The 18,557-nt window shown below is 44.6% G+C and overlaps 1 protein-coding gene across 5 annotated transcripts in view; it reads right to left on the bottom strand.

Moving 5' to 3' along the window:
* PCNT (pericentrin) overlaps nucleotides 1-18,557 on the bottom strand; it is a 228,943-nt gene that overhangs the window by 113,600 nt on the left and 96,786 nt on the right. For all 5 annotated transcript variants that reach the window (XM_039495311.1, XM_039495308.1, XM_039495309.1 and 2 more), the window contains 3 exons: nucleotides 17,597-18,173; nucleotides 15,696-15,929; nucleotides 7,294-7,458 (listed from right to left, as the gene is read on the bottom strand). In XM_039495311.1, the coding sequence (XP_039351245.1) occupies nucleotides 7,294-7,458; nucleotides 15,696-15,929; nucleotides 17,597-18,173 (976 nt within the window). The remainder of the gene's footprint in view (nucleotides 1-7,293; nucleotides 7,459-15,695; nucleotides 15,930-17,596; nucleotides 18,174-18,557) is intronic.

Here is an 18,557-nt window from a genome sequence, read left to right as displayed (position 1 = left end):
TCCCGTCGCGATGTGTGCAGCTTCGGGAAAAAGACTGGGAGGAAGATGTCTTGATTGACATGAAAGGCAGACACCACCTTAGGGAGGAAGGAGGGGTGTGGTCGCAGCTGTACCTTATCCTTATTGAATACCATATACAGGGGATTCACTGTCAAGGCCCAAAGCTCAGATACTCGCCACACCGAAGTAATAGCGACGAGGAAGGCTGTTTTCCAGGAAAGGTACAGTAGCGAGCAGGTGGCTAGTGGTTCGAAAGGGGCACCCATAAGTCTGGTTAAGACCAGGTTAAGATCCCAGGTAGGAGTCGGTCATCTGACTTGAGGATACAGACGTTCTAAGCCCTTGAGGAACCTTGAGACTATGGGGTGAGAGAAGATCGAGCGGCCATTTTCCCCTGGGTGGAAGGCGGAGATGGCTGCCAGATGGACCTTTATGGACGAGACCGCTAGGCTCTGTTCTTTCAGGGACCAGAGGTAGTACAGAATAGCAGGAACAGGCACCTGCGTGGGCACTAAGTCAAGCTGGGTGCACCAGCAGGAGAAACGCTTCCACTTGGCCAGATATGTCATCCTAGTGGAAGGCTTCCGACTGCCCAAGAGTATCTGCTGAACCGAGGCAGAACAACGCAACTCAGACTGGCTCAACCATGCAGCAGCCATGCCGTGAGATGAAGAGACTGCAGGTCCGGATGGTGAAGCCTGCCCAAGTTCTGTGTTATCAGATCGGGCCAGAGTGGCAGAGGAATCGGGTCTGCCACTGCAAGGTCGAACAACCTGGTGTACCAGTGCTGCCTCGTCCATGCTGGAGCAAGCAGGATCATGCGGGGCGCTGTCCCTGCGGAGCTTGAGAAGGACTCTGTGGACGAGTGGGAACGGTGGGAAGGCATAGAATAGGTGCCTCTTCCACGGAATCAGGAACGCGTCCGAGAGGGAGCCCGGGGAGCGGCCCTGGAATGAACAGAACACCTGGCATTTCCTGTTCTCTCGGGAGGCAAAGAGGTCGACATGGGGAAACCCCCACTTCCGGAAAACCGAATGGATGACGTCCAGGCGGATCGACCACTCGTGAGACAGGAAGGATCTGCTGAGGTGATCCGCCAGAGTGTTCTGGACTCCGGGGAGAAAGTATGCTACCAAGTCGATCGAGTGGGCTATACAAAAGTCCCAGAGGCAAACGGCCTCTCGACAAAGGGGGGAGGGGCGTGCTCCGCCCTGCTTGTTTATGTAAAACATGGCCATTGTGTTGTCCATAAATACTGATACACAACGGCCTTGGAGATGGTCTCGAAACACTTGGCATGCTAGACGGACCACCCTCAGCTCCCGCACATTGATGTGCAAAGCCAGCTCCTGAGATGACCAGAGACCCTGAGTGTGAAGGCCCTCGAGGTGGGCACCCCAACCCAGAGATGATGCATCCGTGGTCAGAGCCATCGAGGGTTGCGGTGGGTGGAATGGCATCCCTGCGCAAACTATGGTGGGGTTCAGCCACCAGGTTAGGGAGACCAGGACCTCCTGGGGAACGGTGAGTACGGAGTCCAGGCTGTCTCTACGCGGCCTGTATATTGAAGCTAGCCAAGTTTGAATGGGGCGGAGGCATAGCCTCGCGTGCTTGGTTACAAAGGTGCCCAATCAGGCTGAGGCAGTTGCGTACCGACATTGTCGGGAAGGTTTGGAGACCCCGAATAATGGAAGCCATCACTTCAAAACGCGACTGTGGCAGGCAGGCTCTGGCCAGATTGGAGTCCAGAGTCGCTCCGATGAAATCTAGTCTCTGTGTGGGTGTTAAAGTAGACTTCTCTGTGTTGATCATGAGGCCGAGGCTCCCGAAGAGGTCTTCGACTATGCGCAGGTGCTGCGACACTTGCGACTGGGAAGTCCCTCGAATGAGCCAATTGTCGAGGTACGGGTATACGCGTACCTGACGACGGCAGAGGGAGGCGGCGACTACGGCCATGCATTTCGTGAACACACGCAGAGCTGTAGAAAGGCCAAATGGGAGTGCAGTAAACTGAAAGTGTTGAAGGCTGACCACAAAACAGAGGTACCGTCTGTGCGGCGGGTAAATTGCGACGTGGAAATACGCATCCTTCATATCAAGGGCGGCATACCAGTCTCCCAGATCCAGGGAGGGAATAATGGTCCCCAGGGTTACCATGCGGAACTTCAGCTTTATCATGAATTTGTTGAGTTCTCGCAGGTCTAAGATCGGTCGCAGACCTCCCTTTGCCTTGGGGATTAGGAAGTAACGGGAGTAAAACCCCTTGCCCCTCATGTCTTTTGGCACCTCCTCTATGGCTCCTAGAGCTAGGAGCGACTGGACCTCTTGCAAGAGGAATTGCTCGTGAGAGGGGTCCCTGAAGAGGGACGGGGAGGGTGGTGGGGGGGGGGGGGGTTTAAAACAAACTGGAGGTGGTATCCCAATTCCACCGGGCGCAGGACCCAGCGGTCGGAAGTGAGCTGGGACCAGGCAGGGAGGAAATGAGAGAGACGGTTGAGAAACGGAGGAAAAGGATCCAGGAAAGTAACTGGTGGGCCGCCCTCGGGCATCCCATCAAAAGTTTTGCTTGGGCCCTGCTGGTGGTTTTGGGGGCGCCTGATTTTGGCCTCCTTGAGAGCCAGACTGCCTTCGACTATTTCCTCTGCCACGCCTTCTGCTAAAGTCCTGACGCGGTCTAGGCGGGGCCTAAGGGCGGTGTGGCTGTGGCCGGAAGGTCCTGCGTTCGGTCACTGGCGTGTGCATACCCAGCGAGCGCATTATAACTCGATTATCTTTCAGACTCTGCAGTCTGGGGTCAGTCTTATCTGAAAACAGGCCTTGGCCTTCAAAGGGCAAATCCTGAATGGTTTGTTACAATTCACGGGGAAGGCCTGATACTTGGAAAAGACGGTTACTCACCGTAGTAACTGTTGTTCTTCGAGATGTGTTGCTCCTATCCATTCCAGTTAGGGTGTGCGCGCCGCGTGTGCACGGCTCTCCGGAACATTTTTACCCTAGCAACTCCGGCGGGCCGGCTGGGCGCCCCCTGGAGTGGCGCTGCTATGGCGCCGAATATATACCCCAGCCGGCCCGTCCGCTCCTCAGTTCCTTCTTGCCGGCTACTCCGACAGTGGGGAAGGAGGACGGGTCTGGAATGGATAGGAGCAACACATCTCGAAGAACAACAGTTACTACGGTGAGTAACCGTCTTTTCTTCTTCGAGTGACTGCTCCTGTGCATTCCAGTTACGTGACGGCCAGTTGGAACAGTGGAGTGCTCTCTTTCCTCCACAGCCCTAGCGTTTCTCCATCTCTTCAGTGTATATAGTTGGTTAACTTAGTTTAGTTGTTAGATTAGTTGAATAAGTTTAGTAGTTATAGTATAGTAAAAAGGGAATTAGAGGGGTTAGCCCCTTTTCTTCCACAACCGGTGCGGGCTCCTCTAAACTAAAATCCTAGTTTAGATCTGATAATGCTGCCACCAGCTAGAAATTCCAGTGTCTAGCGCACTCCCTGTTCCCCGAAAACTTTCCCTGGGGAACACAGATCCAAGCTCCTTGGGTCTTAACACAAAGGGAAATAGCCCATCCCCCCACCTCCCCCTCCCTTATCCGTCGGGAGAGATCACCTTGATTCAAACTTCTTGAATCAAACAAAGAGGGATTCTCTTTCCCCCCCTCCTCCTCCTCTTCCCCTGAGATTCCAAACAAGGGAAGAAATCAATCAGGTTCCAAAAAGAAAAGATTTTATTAAAAGAAAGAAAGAAAGAAAGAAAGAAAGAAAGAAAGAACACTATCTCTGTAACACCAGGATGAAAAGATTACAGGGTCTAACTTATAAAACTGGAGAGACTTCCCTCCCCCCTTTTTTCTCAGGATAATCAAAAGTAACAGCAAACAGAAATAAAGAGATTTCTCCAGCCAACACACATTTGCAAATACAGAAATTAATTATAAGACTAATCCGCCTTTCTAATACTCACTATACTGAATAGAAGAACTACTTCAGGAAACTTGGAGAGCCTGGAGATACGTCTGGCCCCTCTTAGATCCAAAGAGAGAACACCCCCCCAAACAAAGAACACAAAGAAAGACTTCCCTCCACAGAGATTTGAAATTATCTTGTCCCTTGATTGGTCCTCTGGTCAGGTGTCCGTCAGGTTACTGAGCTTGTTAACCCTTTACAGGTAAAAGAGACCTTAACCCTTAACTATCTGTTTATGACAGTCCCGGTACAGACCCCTGAGGAACACCATTATTTACCTCTATTCTGAAAACTGACCATTTATTCTTATCCTTTGTTTCCTACCTATTAACCAGTTACTGATCTATTAGAGGACCTGCCCTCTTATTCCATGACTAATTAGTTTGTTTAAGAGCCTTTGGTGAGGAACATTGTCAAAGGCTTTCTAAAAGTCCAAATACACTATATTCACTGGATCACCCTTGTCCACACATTTGCTGATCCCCTCAAAGAATTCTAGATTGGTGAGGCATGATTTCCCTTTACAAAAACCATGCTGACTCTTCCTGAAAAAACAGTGTTCATCCATCTATCTGCTGATCTGCCTCAGCTGTTTCAATCCATCTGCCTAATACTGAAGTTAGGCTTACCAGCCTGTAATTGCCAGGATCACCTCTGGAGGCTTTTTAAAAAATTGGCATCACATTAGCTATCCTCCAATCATCTGGTACAGAAGCTGATTCAAGCAACAGGTTACATACCACAGTTAATAGTTCTGCAATTTCATATTTGAGTTCCTTCAGAACTTTCGGGTGAATACCATCTGGTCCTGGTGACTTATTACTGTTTAGTTTATTAATTTGTTAAAAAAAACCTCCTCTCCTGACACCTTAATCTGGGATGGTTCTTCAGATGTGTCACCTAAAAAGAATGGCTCAGGCATGGGAATCTCCCTCACATTCGACACTGCCCTAGATACCACTAGTATGGAGCACAAGGATAGCTAGGACATATGTGCAGACTGAACACATGCGCCTATCAAAAGACTGATCAAACAAGCATGGGGTGCATGCACACCTGAAGTGGAATATCCATACAGAAACTACACAAAGAAGAATCTGTATTTAAGCAAGCTAAAAAACTGGTTTATAACTTCTACAATGAAGATCTCACACTGCCAGTATTACAAAGTATGCCTGTGTCAGTGATACTCAGACATCAGTGGTTCAGGAGCCAACTTAGCAATCAACATTACCTAAAAGAGCCACGGTAGCATGAATTCATTTTTTCATTTACTATAGTACTGTAACAGTACCACAGGGGAAATATTTTGTTTTTATATATATAAAATTATTCTCACAGCAAAATGACTGACCAAGTATTATTTTATCAACTACCGTAGGTTAATAACCCAGAAAATGTATCCTGACTGGTTAATAATTAAATCACACGTCACGCGCTGCAAAGTGCCATAGGAAATACATTAAAAAGCCACTTGCAGCTTGCAAGCCTCAGTCTGAGTATCACTGCTCTATATCAAGCTAGTTTTCATGAAGTAGACAGAGAAGTAGTCAGAGAAGTAGACTGTACTTTCAGATCTATTTCAAAGACTCGTTCTGCTGAGAAATCAGTTTCTTTCCATCCTCCCAAATCCTAAACGGGATAAAATGCGTACAAATCTCTTAAAAAAAACTGAAGTTTTCATATTAACATACACAAATATATCACAAATCAAAACTGAAGGTAAAATATAGTCCTTAAATGCATGACCGTGTTTATGACACATTATGCATTTATCTCTGAATAGATACTTTACAAAGGCCATTTCTTCTAATACTTAACTTTAAATTGAAGCATTAAGGACAAAGTGCCAAGTTTAAATTATTTTTATACAGTCACTCCTCGCTTAACATTGTAGTTATGTTCCTGAAAAATGCTACTTTAAGCAAAACAATGTTAAGCAAATCCAATTTCCCCATAAGAATCAATGTAAATGGGGGGAGGGGGGAAGATTCCAGTGAAATTTTTTTCGCCACAGACACACACGCACACACACACAGTATAAGTTTTAAACAAACAATTTAATATTGTACACAGCAATGATGATTGTGTAGCTGGGTTGAGGTGGAGGAGTCAGAGGGTGGGATATCTCCCAGGGAATGCCTTACTGCTAAATGATGAACTAGCACTCGGCCAAGCCCTCAAGGGTTAACACATTGTTGTTAATGTAGCCTCACACTCTACAAGGCAGCACAAATGGAGGGATGGGAGACAACATGGCAGAGAGAGACAGAGACACACACCGTGTGTATGAGAGAGAGAAAGAGAGATGCACATTGCCCCCCCCCTTTAAGTACACTGCCTTTTAAAGTAGATCAGCAAGTTGAGACAGCAGCTGCTGCCAGCAAGCTCCCTCCATTCTGAGTCCTGTCGTGTCGTTCCCCCCCGCCCCGCCCGCTCTGTGGAGATGGGGTAAGGGAGCAGTGGGACACTCTGACATTAGTCCCCCTCTTCCACTTTCTCCTCCCCTTCCCCTGCCCCGCACAGCAAGCAGGATGCTCCCAGGAGCAGCTTCAAGGCAGCGGGCAGGAGCAGAACATGGCAGTGGGAGGAGGGACAGCTGAACTGCCCGGCAATTGATAGCCTGCTGGGCGACTGCCGGACATGGGAACATAGGGGAGCTGCCGGCCCACCCTGGTTTCCAAGCCCCCACCAGCTAGCTCCAAGGGGCTGCTCTTTCTGCAAACGGTGGACAAAGTGGGCGGCTGCCAAACAATGTTATAAGGGAGCATTGGGCAACTTTAAATGAGCATGTTCTCTAACTGATCAGCAACGTAACAACATTAACCTGGACGACTTTATGTGAGGAGTTACTGTAGTATTTTTTTCAGCACTGTTTGGGTTGTTCTCCAGTTTAGAATACACCTCATTACAAAGTACATGTACAACATATTACAAACATTTTTTAAAAGGAGAAAAGTAAAAGGAGAAGATATCTTAAAAGAGAGGCTCCCTCATGGATCACATCAATTCCCATTCATGATTGAATGATTGCACAGCATCTCTGTGGCAAATACAGTAACTGCTTACATTAACGTAATGTATTTTTAGTCCCTTTTAATGTGATTTAATTGACAGAAACAATCAGAAGAGTTAGACTCATGTGACTAGCAAGTAATCTGGCCCCAAAACCATTTTAGGAACTGCTAATTTATCTTTTCCATCTCCAACGTCTATGTCTCTAGGACTTTAAAAAGACAATCTGGGGAAAAGATTTTGTAGTAATTGTTTAACCTCAGAAAATTCCATAAATTTTGGAATTTGTTAAAAAACATTTTAGCTTAAACCTCACCTTTAGCTGTGTAATCTGCTGTTCCAATAATACCTCTGACTGACATTTGAGCAGTTCAATCTCATCCTGGAACTGAAGCTGCTGCTTCAATTTCACCTCCTCAAACTGAGCTAGGAGAGCTGCTCGCACAGTTTCCACTTCAGAGGCAGAGGCAGAGGCATACATCTGTAAGATTTTTTAATCAATTTTATTATTGAGAAGAATCAGTAACTCCACCCCTAAATCCCACAGAGATTTTCCCTCCAACCCTAAGGGCCAGATTCTCAGCTGGTGTGAACTGCCATACTCCACCTCCATCTTTACTGAAGGAAACCAGATCTTCTCTCTGTGCAAGTTCGCTAAGATACAGGCAGGTGGAAGTGGAGGTGGAGGGTTCTGAGAGAGGAGCTTGACACCAAAGTACTACGAAACAAATTGCCTAGTTAATCTAATGATCAACTCAGACTGGCAGAGCACACCACCTGCTTGCTTCTTCTGATGCCCATAAGGATCATGGAAATACACCAGAGAAAGGGTAGTCAAACAAATGGCAGCTGTGCCTCATTAAGACAATATAACAATTACCCAATGACTAGTGATATTGGGCTTCTAGGAAAATTTCAGCTGCATTCTTCTTTGTAAACTGAATCACTGCGGCCATTAGACTGACAGGAAATCCTGTTTCCAGGATCAAGGCACTTAAAGCATGAGAATTTTCACTTGACCAACAAAGCTAGCTTCTCAGGCATATACTTCTTCTGCAGAAAACCCAAAGGGACAGGCAGTACATATTTTCAGGTTAACCTAAAGGTCCTCCCCCCAAATCCAAAGGAAATTAAGGTTTTCCCCAAAGGTAAACAACTTTTGCAAGGTGGAATGTTGCAGTGCAAAGAGTGAAAAAGCAAAATAATGTATCATAAAAAAGGGAAGTTACTAATCTTATAGTAACTGAGTTCTTTGAGATGTGTGGTCCCTACTGGCACTCTGCCTCTGAATGCACATGCAGTACATGAGCCTGAGACCAGAAGTTACATCCTAGCAGCGCCCACTGGTCAGTGCCTGCATCCTTTCTCTCCTCATGCTCCATGCCGAGGGCATAAGGGGCGGTACTGGCCAATCACCTCTCCTGTTCCTTCTCTAACCTGAATCAATGGATAGGATCTGAAGCAGAGGTGAAGGAAGGCGGATAGTGGAATATAGATAGGGATCACATCTTGACAAACTCATTACTATAAAGGTAAATAACTTACCTTTCTTCCTCAAGTGCTGATCTCTATGTGTATTCCACTGTGGGTGACTGAAAACCAGAGGCAGGTGCGAGGCTGCAGGCAGTAAAGATGTTTGTAGGACCTCCACACCAAAGAATGCATCAGCTGTGGAGGCTTGAAGTACGGCATAATGTTTTGTGAAGGTACAAACTGAATTCCATATTGCTACTTTGCAAATACCAAGCAGGGGCACCTTCTGATGCAATGCTAATGAAGCTGTTTGTGCTCTAGCGGAATGAGCCCTCTCACAGTATGGGAGAGGAGGATTCACCAAATAAAAGTAGAATACAGCCCAAAATCCACTTAGAGAGTCTGAGAGGCTATAGCTTGTCCTCTCATTCATTCCACAATGGCAATGAACAATGGAGGCAGCTTTGTGACAAATTTCATTATTTGCAGGTAAAAAGTTAATTATGCTTCACATCAAGGGAATGAAGTCTCTTATCTTCACTGGTGGCAAGAGGCTTAGGGGAAAGAAAACAGGTATGTGTTTATGTGGAAATCCAAAACTACTTTAGGGATGAATTTCAGGTGCAGCCGTAGTGAGACTTTGTCCTGTACCATATACGGTAAATTGGTCATACGGCTTTACACCTGGGGGAATTTATGTCCCCCCCCCCCCCCAGATTTATTTTGCTTTCCTGCAGAAAAATGACTTCTGACAGGGAAGCAAAGGGAAGGCGCAAGAGCAGTCACGCGCCTCTCCCTTGCAGTCCAAGCAGGTTGGTTGGAGCACCCAAAGCAACCGGTAGAGACATAAATCACTGCCTGGAGAGGGGTGGGCAGTCAGACACACTCTATTCCTCTCGCTCACTTTTGCGGCACATTTGGCATGGAGGGGCTTCAGAGTGTTTATGAGGAGGTAGGTGTGGGACAGGCTCTGTCCCCTCAGAGCAGAATGCAGCAGTCTGCTTTCTTAGTGAATTGTTCCCATTGTCTTTGTGAATTCCCCCAGGAGTATAAAACAGGTGTAGAAGTTTTAATTCTCCTTTGCATTGCCAGAGTGGTGTAAAGGACAGTATGGCCTTATAAATGCTTACGATTATGACCAGTGATAAAACCTGGTCTAAATTTTTGGACTGAAAAATTTCCTATCAAAGTGTGCTCCATGGACTGTTTGCTACTGATCTTTCCGGAGATGTTCAGTAGCCAATATAAATTTTGAGTTTGATTCTTCAGCCCTCACTTGCTCTTCAGTTGCCTATGATGAACTCTGAGCATATGGCTGCATGTATTTGTTGACTAATAACTAGAAAGAAAGGGTCAAACCTAGCTACAATACTATTAGGCAAGGGCATTTGGGGATTTCCTCCAACGCTCCCCACTCCAATTCTTCATCCATTGTATTGCAGTTTAAATAAATTAGAGAAATAATTGAAACCAGAGTGATTATATTGTGTTATTTTGACAAATAAAATATACAGAATTTTTCAGAATTTTAAAATACTGTGTGCAGAATTTTTAATTTTTTTGGTGCAGAATTCCCCTAGGAATAATAAGGGCTCTAAGCTCACTTACCTTTCTGGCCAAAATGATGGCAACAAGGACATTGTTGCCTTGTTCATCAACTACGACATTGAATACATAGCTAACAGATTAAACAGTGACCTAGATGATACCAAGAGTACTAAATGAGATCCCATTGTGGAGCTGGTCTCCTTATTGGTGGAAAGGTTCTAATCCAGGGGTAGGCAACCTATGGCACGCGTGCTGAAGGCGGTACGCGAGCTGATTTTCAGTGGCACTCACACTGCTCGGGTCCTGGCCACCAGTCAGGGAGGCTCTTCTCTGCGGTCTTCGCCCACTTCAGCAAGGCTTTCACCTTGGAAGGAATCATCATGCCTAGGGAGGTTGTGGAATCTCCATTATTGGAGATTTTTAAGAGCAGATTAGATAAACACCTGTCAGGGATGGTCTAGATAATACTTAGTCCTGCCATGAGTGCAGGGGACTGGATTAGATGACTTCTCAAGGTCCCTTCCAGTCCTATGATTCTAGGTCCGTACCAAGGCTGCATGTCTCAGGCATAATGGTCTCCATATCTCCTAGTTCCCAGAGATTGTCCTATGCTGGCTGGTGAGGAATGGCATTACGAAAAAACACCATCCTTCTGGTCATCATCCTCATCGTTTGACAAAGGAGGGGCGATGGGGGAATCTGGCTGCTCCAGTGACAACTGCACTGGGGAGCCATTGGTGCCGAACAATGGAAAGCCCAGAGAGGAGGACACCACCATATCAATATGTTTTGTGAAGCGATGAGATTCCGCTAGTTTCAGTGCCGTGTCTGTCAGTGCTGACAATTTTTGTGGTACAGTGTTCAGTGCTGGTTCAGCATGCGGCAGTTTGACCTGTGCCATTGGTGCCGACTTGGATCTCTCAGACTGTGCCGATACTGATAATAGCACTGATGTTGCCAGGCATTGCTATTGGAGATGGCTGCGGTGCCACTCCTTGCAGTGGCATTGTCAGTGCCGTGAAGGAGGAGGTTGGCTTGTATTTGCCCCTCGACTCCTGAACTTTGCCAGCAGAGGTCACGGTGCAGGCAGTGCTGGAGGTTCACGGTGCCTCAAAGGTGCTCACACTCGGCACTGTCAGCACCAAGGATAGTGATCGTGCAGGAGACAGTTTTCTTTTTAATGTTCTCCCTACGGGGAAGATGTGGATTGTTTCTTCCGGTTTTTAGAGGAATAATGTTTTTGTCACATCAGATTAGGAGGTTCCCGGAGAGTCTCCTGTCAAGGGGCCCTGTTGTCCAGGGTCAGAGGCCAGTTGCAGGGACTTCCACATGACAATAAATTTTAGGCAGAGATCTCTATCATGCCTGGCCCTGGCTTGAGGTTGCTGCAGTGAGTCCACTTTTGCAGTATGTGCAGCTTCCCTAAGCAATGGACGCAGAGTGAGTGGCCATCAGAAATTGGCATAGTGTCCTTGCACAAGATGCATCTTTTAAAGCCTGGTGAACTAGGCATGTTTTTAATGTCCCTCGCTGAGGTAATTTTTAAACGAAAAGAAAACGAAAGGTTGAGGGTGGGTTTGAAAGAAGAAAAAGGGAGACGGAAAGCTATCTAAACTCTTAACGAACGGAAACTTAACAGTCACTGAAAAACTATTCCTAATTATTTTCCTAGGTTGTCATTGACACGGCTACAGAGCTCCACCTCAGGCCAAGAACTGTTGAGAAGTAACTGGAGGGCTCAGGTTGTGCGCGCGTTAGATGAGGCACCAACGGCACCGCAAGATGACCACTGTGCATGCGCAACCAAGACAGACACTGCCATCGAAAATCTCCGATCAACGGCGCCGGGATGCACCGACACCTGAAGTGGTGCACCCACAAAGAACCACCTGATGTACCTTAGGTGACACAGGTGGATTTCTACATGAAAGTATGCCTCTTTCATGTTGAGAGCTGTGAACCAAATGACTCTATCCAGGGACAGAATTCCTAATGCCAGTGTGACCATCCAGAATTTCAATTTGCAAATAAAAATACTGCATTGGATGTCAAAAATGGGTCTCCATCCTCCCTTTTTCTTGGGAATCAGGAAATACTGAATAAAACCCCTTTTCGCTGATACTGAAGTGGTACTCATTCTTTTCCTGCTCTCCTAAGAAGAGGATCTCTTTGAGAGAGTGGTCCCTGAAGAGGGATGCAAAAATGTTTTTTGGAGGGATGGTGAAGTGAACTCACTGGTATAGCTGGAATGGATGATACTCAACACCCACTTGCCTGCAGTTATCACACTCCAGTTGTTGGCAAACTGTGCTAGGTGGCCACCAAAGCGGACACCAGAATCCAGTAAAGATGCCATCACTGAAGGTTCTCAGCACTCAAGATTCCATCAAAGATATCTTTTGGCTGGGGGATAAGGTTGGGTTGGATGTAGAGGAAATGGTAGGAGCAATCAATCTAAATTTTCATGCCCTCTGTTGTTTACAAGGCAGCTCAGAAGATCGCTGATAATTGAAGGGTTGTAGCGACAGCCTGGGCTTGTGCAGCTGCTTGTAATATTTCCTTAACAGGGCTGCTGTACATGCACCCTGAAAGCAGGGAAAGGGCAAGTCCTATCCCATATTTTGGACCACGCCAGGGAACCCAAAGAGTGGAGCCACGATTCATGGTGATTTGTACAGAAGACACCAACCTTCCCTCATCAAAAAGGGCTTGAAATTGAGCCCTATCTTCTTGTGGGAGTTTATCTTTGAACTCCAAGTACTTCATATAGTTGTTAAAATCCTATCAGGACAGCAGCACTAGGCAGTTGAATGTTCACAATTCAAGGTTAGTGGTTGTGAATACCAATTTCTCCTCCCCAGATGGTCCAATTACTTGGCCTTTTTATCAGCAAGAGCATCCCTTGGGAGCTGTTGCCTGGTGCTTTCAGTGGCTGCCTGACCAACCAATGAGTGTGGAGCAATGTCAGTAAATAAGAACTCTGTTTCTTTAACTGAACATATTGTTTCTCTGCCCTTTTGAGAGTACATGTTGCCAGGCTGTGCCATATGGCTCTAGTCTGTTCTCAGCGAATGAAGCCATCCTGGAACACTACCAGACTAAATCCCATCAGCTGCATGATGTTCAGGAGTTTGTGGTGTATCCCCTGAACCTCTTCTTGAGATCCTGGAGCTTCTCTGATACCCTCCACAACAGCTCTTGAAATTGTGATCATCCAGTAGAAACAGTGATGCTGAATCAACTGACTCCTCAAGAGATGAGGATGATACCCTGTCAGTACGAGTAGTACCAACGGTTCCAGTTCCTTTTCCACAGGCTCTGGGAGAACCTCTGGGTGATCTCTTGGAGAAGGGTGATGAGACTCCCGGTAGGATGACATACAGTCATGATACCTATACGTACAAGTCCCATGGACCCCAAGTAAGGGCAGCTCAAGGGGTCGAAAGTAGGCTGTGGAGGCCTCCAAGACACTGGGTGCCACTGGTCCTGAGGAGAATGTTCCAGTTTATGAGGCTGGGATGTGACCCAGCAGATTCTCAATCCCCCCTCCGGGCTGACCTCTCAGCTGAGGTGATGTTGGCCCTTTAGACATATCCGATTCCCCTGAAGTGAAACATTGGGTGCACTTCCATAGGCAGCGTCAGTGGTTCTTACTGAGTGGGGATGCGACAACTGGTGGACAAGATAAGGGACAAACTTCCCCTTTAGTAGTCCCTTTCAACTGTTGGGGTCAAAATCTTTCTGCTGGGAGCTGGTTCCATCATTACGGGAGATTATGGATCCGAAAGGACGAAAAATATCCTCCAGGGTGATTTAAGTGTGTATCCCTTTAAGGCACCACGGGAGCCGATGTGATCGATGGTTCTTTATGAGATCTTGGCAGTTCAGACAATATGCTGAGGTCTTGCTGACTATTCTTGGTTGGTACCGACAGTTCTCTGTCCTTCGGGTTCCGCTGCCTAACCCTGGCCAGTATTGGAGTAGATATCACAGATGTTGAGGCTGGTACTGAAGTACTCCTGCTCTTACACGCCTTCTGGTCAGAGCCATGAGACTTAGATGGACCTAAATCCATGGGACCAGGGTGCAAAGATTTGCCTGACTTCAAAGTCAGGGAGGGATCCCCTCTTTGAGGTGAAGTTAGAGGGGGATCTGCTCCTATGCTTATGGAAGAGCTTCCTGCTCTTCTGAGGAGCCCAGGGAGAAAGGTCTTTGGCACTGCTCTTCCCTGCTTCTGAGTCAGACATCGTGGTGCTAGGAGGCACACTTCTGGCTACCACTACCAGATACACAAGGGGATCCCCCAAGCCTGGGTCTGATTGGAGCTTCAATGCATGCTCCAAGTTTTTCCTCAGCCTGAATTCCTGCACTTGCCAGATTTGGCTGGGAAAAGAATGGCAGATAGGCATGTTGCAAAGTGCAGTTTCTACAACGCAGTAAAGGTACTGCTGATGATCGTTTCTAACCAGAAAGGAGTTTGTGCAAGAGATACAGTTTTTTAAAGCCTGATAACCTGGGCATAATCTAACCCCACACTGGGGAGCGCTCCCAGAATATATTTACAGATTGAAGACAGAGAAGCAGTTCTGGACACTGGAGGGCTCTGTTTCAGAACATCCAGCTGTACGAAAGAACTGGAAATGCTGCCAGTCCACACCACCCCTTATACTTTCAGTGGAGAACATGAGGAGAGCAAGCGCACAGATGTGGACCACCATTGCCAGCAAGAAACTTCCAGTCTCAGGCACATAAAGCACATGAATACCTACAGTGGAATACCTATAGGGACCAGTGCTCAAAGAATACTTTAAAAGAGATGTATTTTGTTCATTTATTTTGTCAGATGTATTTAGATGAAGTTCAATTTTAATCATTTGTGACTCTGCAGAGCACACTTGTAAATGTGTTTCATTCTTTTTGCAGTATATACTGCAATAATGAAATCTTAGTCATTTGAGGCCTCACTATAACCTCTGTGGTACACGGCTGAAGTAAGAAAAAGCTAGTTTCTATTGTACTTCAGCAGTAACTCAAAAAAAAAAACAAAAAAAAACCCACCACTAACACTAGCCAAGAAGTGTAATTAAAAATGTTTCTTGGACTTCATTCAAGAAGCTTGCTGATGTTTGCTTCCTTCTGTACATACACTAGCAACAAAAGAAGTGGGCAAAGCTCTAAGGAAAGAAGGTAAGAACTTTAATCTCATTTTCGAAAGTGACAGCTACTTACAAGCCTAAGCATCACTGAAAAAATCAGTGCTGCTCAAAATAGTTCACTTATTCTCACATTGAACTTCAAGACAATATTTCCCTTCCCTTAAATAGATAATGCAACATTAAAATAAGTCAGTATTAGGTGCACATATTAAATAACAATGGACGTTTAAAATCTTTTAGTTAAAAAAAACCTATAAGGAAAATGAAGCTCTGATAAATTTATTTAGCTTAGCTTATCATGCCTGTATATGTGTGTCTTTTGTTGTTGATTTTGTTTGTCGATATATTGAAGTGAGTTATAATTTTAATGTACTTTAGGCTAGAGGTAGGTTTAAATGTCTCAAAGTTGTTTTGTTTCTTTACTTACACCAGTGCATCAAATCAAGTAGTATCCAGCTCCACAACTGGTGATTTTTATTTTCAAGGTAATGAAATTGAATGTGTTCTATTTTAGAAGATAAGCTATTTGAGCTGTCCTTACCTTCTCTTCATGTTCATGCTGTGCTTTTAGCTTCTCTAGCTCTTCCTGCAGCTGCCAGGAGTATTCTTCTTTCTGTTTCTGAACTTCTGCCACATGGAGATCTTGGAGCTCTTTTAGTGCTTTTTTATGATGTTCCTCCATATGCAATACTTCTTCACGCAATACATCCAGAGCCTTATGATTTTCTTCTTCCAACATACATCTTTGATTTTGAAGAGCGGTGTTCAAATCTTCCTATAATTTCATTCATTTTAAAATAGCAAACATCCCCATTATATCCAATTCATGAATTGTATGCTGCAGTATTAAAGTTACCCCCTGCCCAGTGAATTTCCAAACCACATAAGTCAATATTTACCACTAGCGTCTCCTGGACCCTGACTGAGCATGCACTTCACTTACCTTTGAATTTATTTTGTAAAAAACTTACTAATAATAAGAAATTACATCCCTATAGGCCTTCTTGTTCCTTCCTACATATAGCTCTCATCACCACAACGCCCCCAATATCAAATTCATTACAATCAGGAGCACTTAAGCATGAGCCTTCAGTGGAACTTTAGCACCAATTTAAGTGTTGACCTGAAAAGGGATGCCTTCTTGAATCAGGGACAAGGAGTGGCAACTTTTGTGCTTATCTTCAGTATAATCAAGTAGGCTTACAAATTTAGGCTCTAAATAAATCAGTACAAAAGGATGCCCTTTGTGTCCTTACTCAACAGAAGGAAAATATTCAATAGCATCTGCTGGGACTTTATATCCTAGCAACAAGCCACTACCCTACTTCGGGGACTCATGATACATACCAAGAAGCTAAAGCACTCTCAAACACCCTTAGACGATGTTATTTCAATGTACTGGAAGCGTAACATATTTCAAGACTTCCTAAGTTCTGTTTAAGTTTCTAATATTATGCAAAATGTGATTTAGCAGGATCGTAGGTTTACTATGATATTGCTGAAACCTCAGAATCTATTAAGACTATTTTTACATTTAACAAGCTGCTAAGCACTAATTAATGAGGATGAAGTTAGCTACAAAATGGAAGGTTTTTGGAGTGCCAAGTTGTACTATCTATACACATTAAAATTTATAACTTAGCTAGATAAAGATGCAGTATTGTCACACGCTAGGACTGAAGCTAAAGAGTTATTGTCCTATAACTGCCATCTTTTATGCTTCCCCTCAGCCAGTTTACTCATCAGGGTCCCAAGGAATAAATGATGTTCTGAGCTTGCAGTTTAGAATATTTTTGTGTGATGTACCACTAAGGAAGAATGTCAGTAACGATCAAGAACTATCTTTACTACTAGACTGTTCTTAAGAATTACCAGCTTTTCCTTATTGCATTGTGGTTGAACCCATTTTCAAAATAAAAATTTTGTTTCATAAGGAAAAGCAAAAAACTGTAGGAAGCTGTCCATTCTAGAAGGGTTCATGCAAAACTTCTTTTGAAATTCTTATTTAAAAATACTTTATACAAAGTAAGTGATTGCACTTCTCCAAAATGATTTCCTATGGGAAGTAATAAAACTGTTGAAGAAAACGTATGAACTACTCTCTCATTTCCAAGCCCTGTAGATTTCAAACATTTCTGCATGTAGTGAAAGTAACAAACAAAAACTTTGTATTTCCATTCAACTCAGAATCTAAGCTTTCACAATGATCATATTTAAATATGTATATGCTTATAATTTCTCTCCTTTTGCCTTTGTTCTTAACAATTAAGAAAACTATGACAAAGGAGTAAAGCAGTAGCTGCTCAATCAATAGAGCCTTTCGCAAACAGAACGAAACAACTATGGAAAATAAGCTTCAAAACCAACAGTCTTTCATTTGAAATCAATCTAAACTCAAAACCAAAGAGGATCATCTTACAGTCATGTTTTCCCCCAACTCACCTTATGAGCTTCTTCCAGTTCAGCAGCCATGGCTTTGAGTTTTTCAATATGAATAGTAGCTAACTCAATTTTCAGATTGTCTTGTGAAAGTTGCAGCTCTTCGGAATGTTTTAATTTCAGCCTTTCCAGTTCCTGAGTCAAAATTGCTTGATTTGCCTTATCCTTCTCATGCAGCTGCTCTGTGAAATGCATCTGTAGCTCCTCAACAGCTTGTTTGTGCTCATCTCGTATAATCTGAATTTCAGACAGGTACGAAGACTCCAAAGAATCCAGATTTGACAAGTGTTTAGCTTCCAATTCATCAGTTTGTGCTTGATGCTTTGCCTGCAGCTCAGCTATATGAGCTTCAAGCTGAGCCTGCTGTTTGCTTTGTAATGTAGATTTAAGTGTCTCAATTTCAGCTTGGTGCTTTGTCTGCAGCTCAGCTGTGAGGGATAAAATCTGTTGCTTATGCTTCTCCTGTAGCTGTTGACTTTGGAGTTCTAGCTCATCAGCATGCTTCCCTTTCAACTCTTGGAGGAGAAGCTCTTGCTCTGTAGTGAATTTTTGAGTCATAACTTTGTGTTCCTCCATAAATCTAATTTCCAAAGAAAATTAAGAATGTTGTCAAACAACCATTGATAAGATCCAAAGAATAAAAACTAGGCAAAAATTGTTAAATTTGATCATCACATTTTTACCCATTTTATCCATAGCAACACAAAGGAATTATCTTAGAGCAGTACAATGGCCTATGTAAAGTGAGATGGTCATCTCAGGTTATTGCTTAGTAGACAAGTGCCCATATTACAAAAATCATTAATATAGATGGCAGCATCCACAAAGATAAGCATTTAATGTGCACGCACAGAGATTATTCCCTTTAACTCACAATGAAGGTATATTAACAGGGCAGTGTGGGGAAGTCTGTGGTACCTGCTTTGTAAACACATTTGGAGCTTCCGTTTAGTGTGAAATGAAC

This window comes from Mauremys reevesii, linkage group 11, assembly GCF_016161935.1.
Source record: "Mauremys reevesii isolate NIE-2019 linkage group 11, ASM1616193v1, whole genome shotgun sequence".
In the NCBI taxonomy this organism is placed as follows: Eukaryota; Metazoa; Chordata; order Testudines; family Geoemydidae; genus Mauremys; species Mauremys reevesii.
This window is presented reverse-complemented; position numbering and strand designations above follow the sequence as displayed.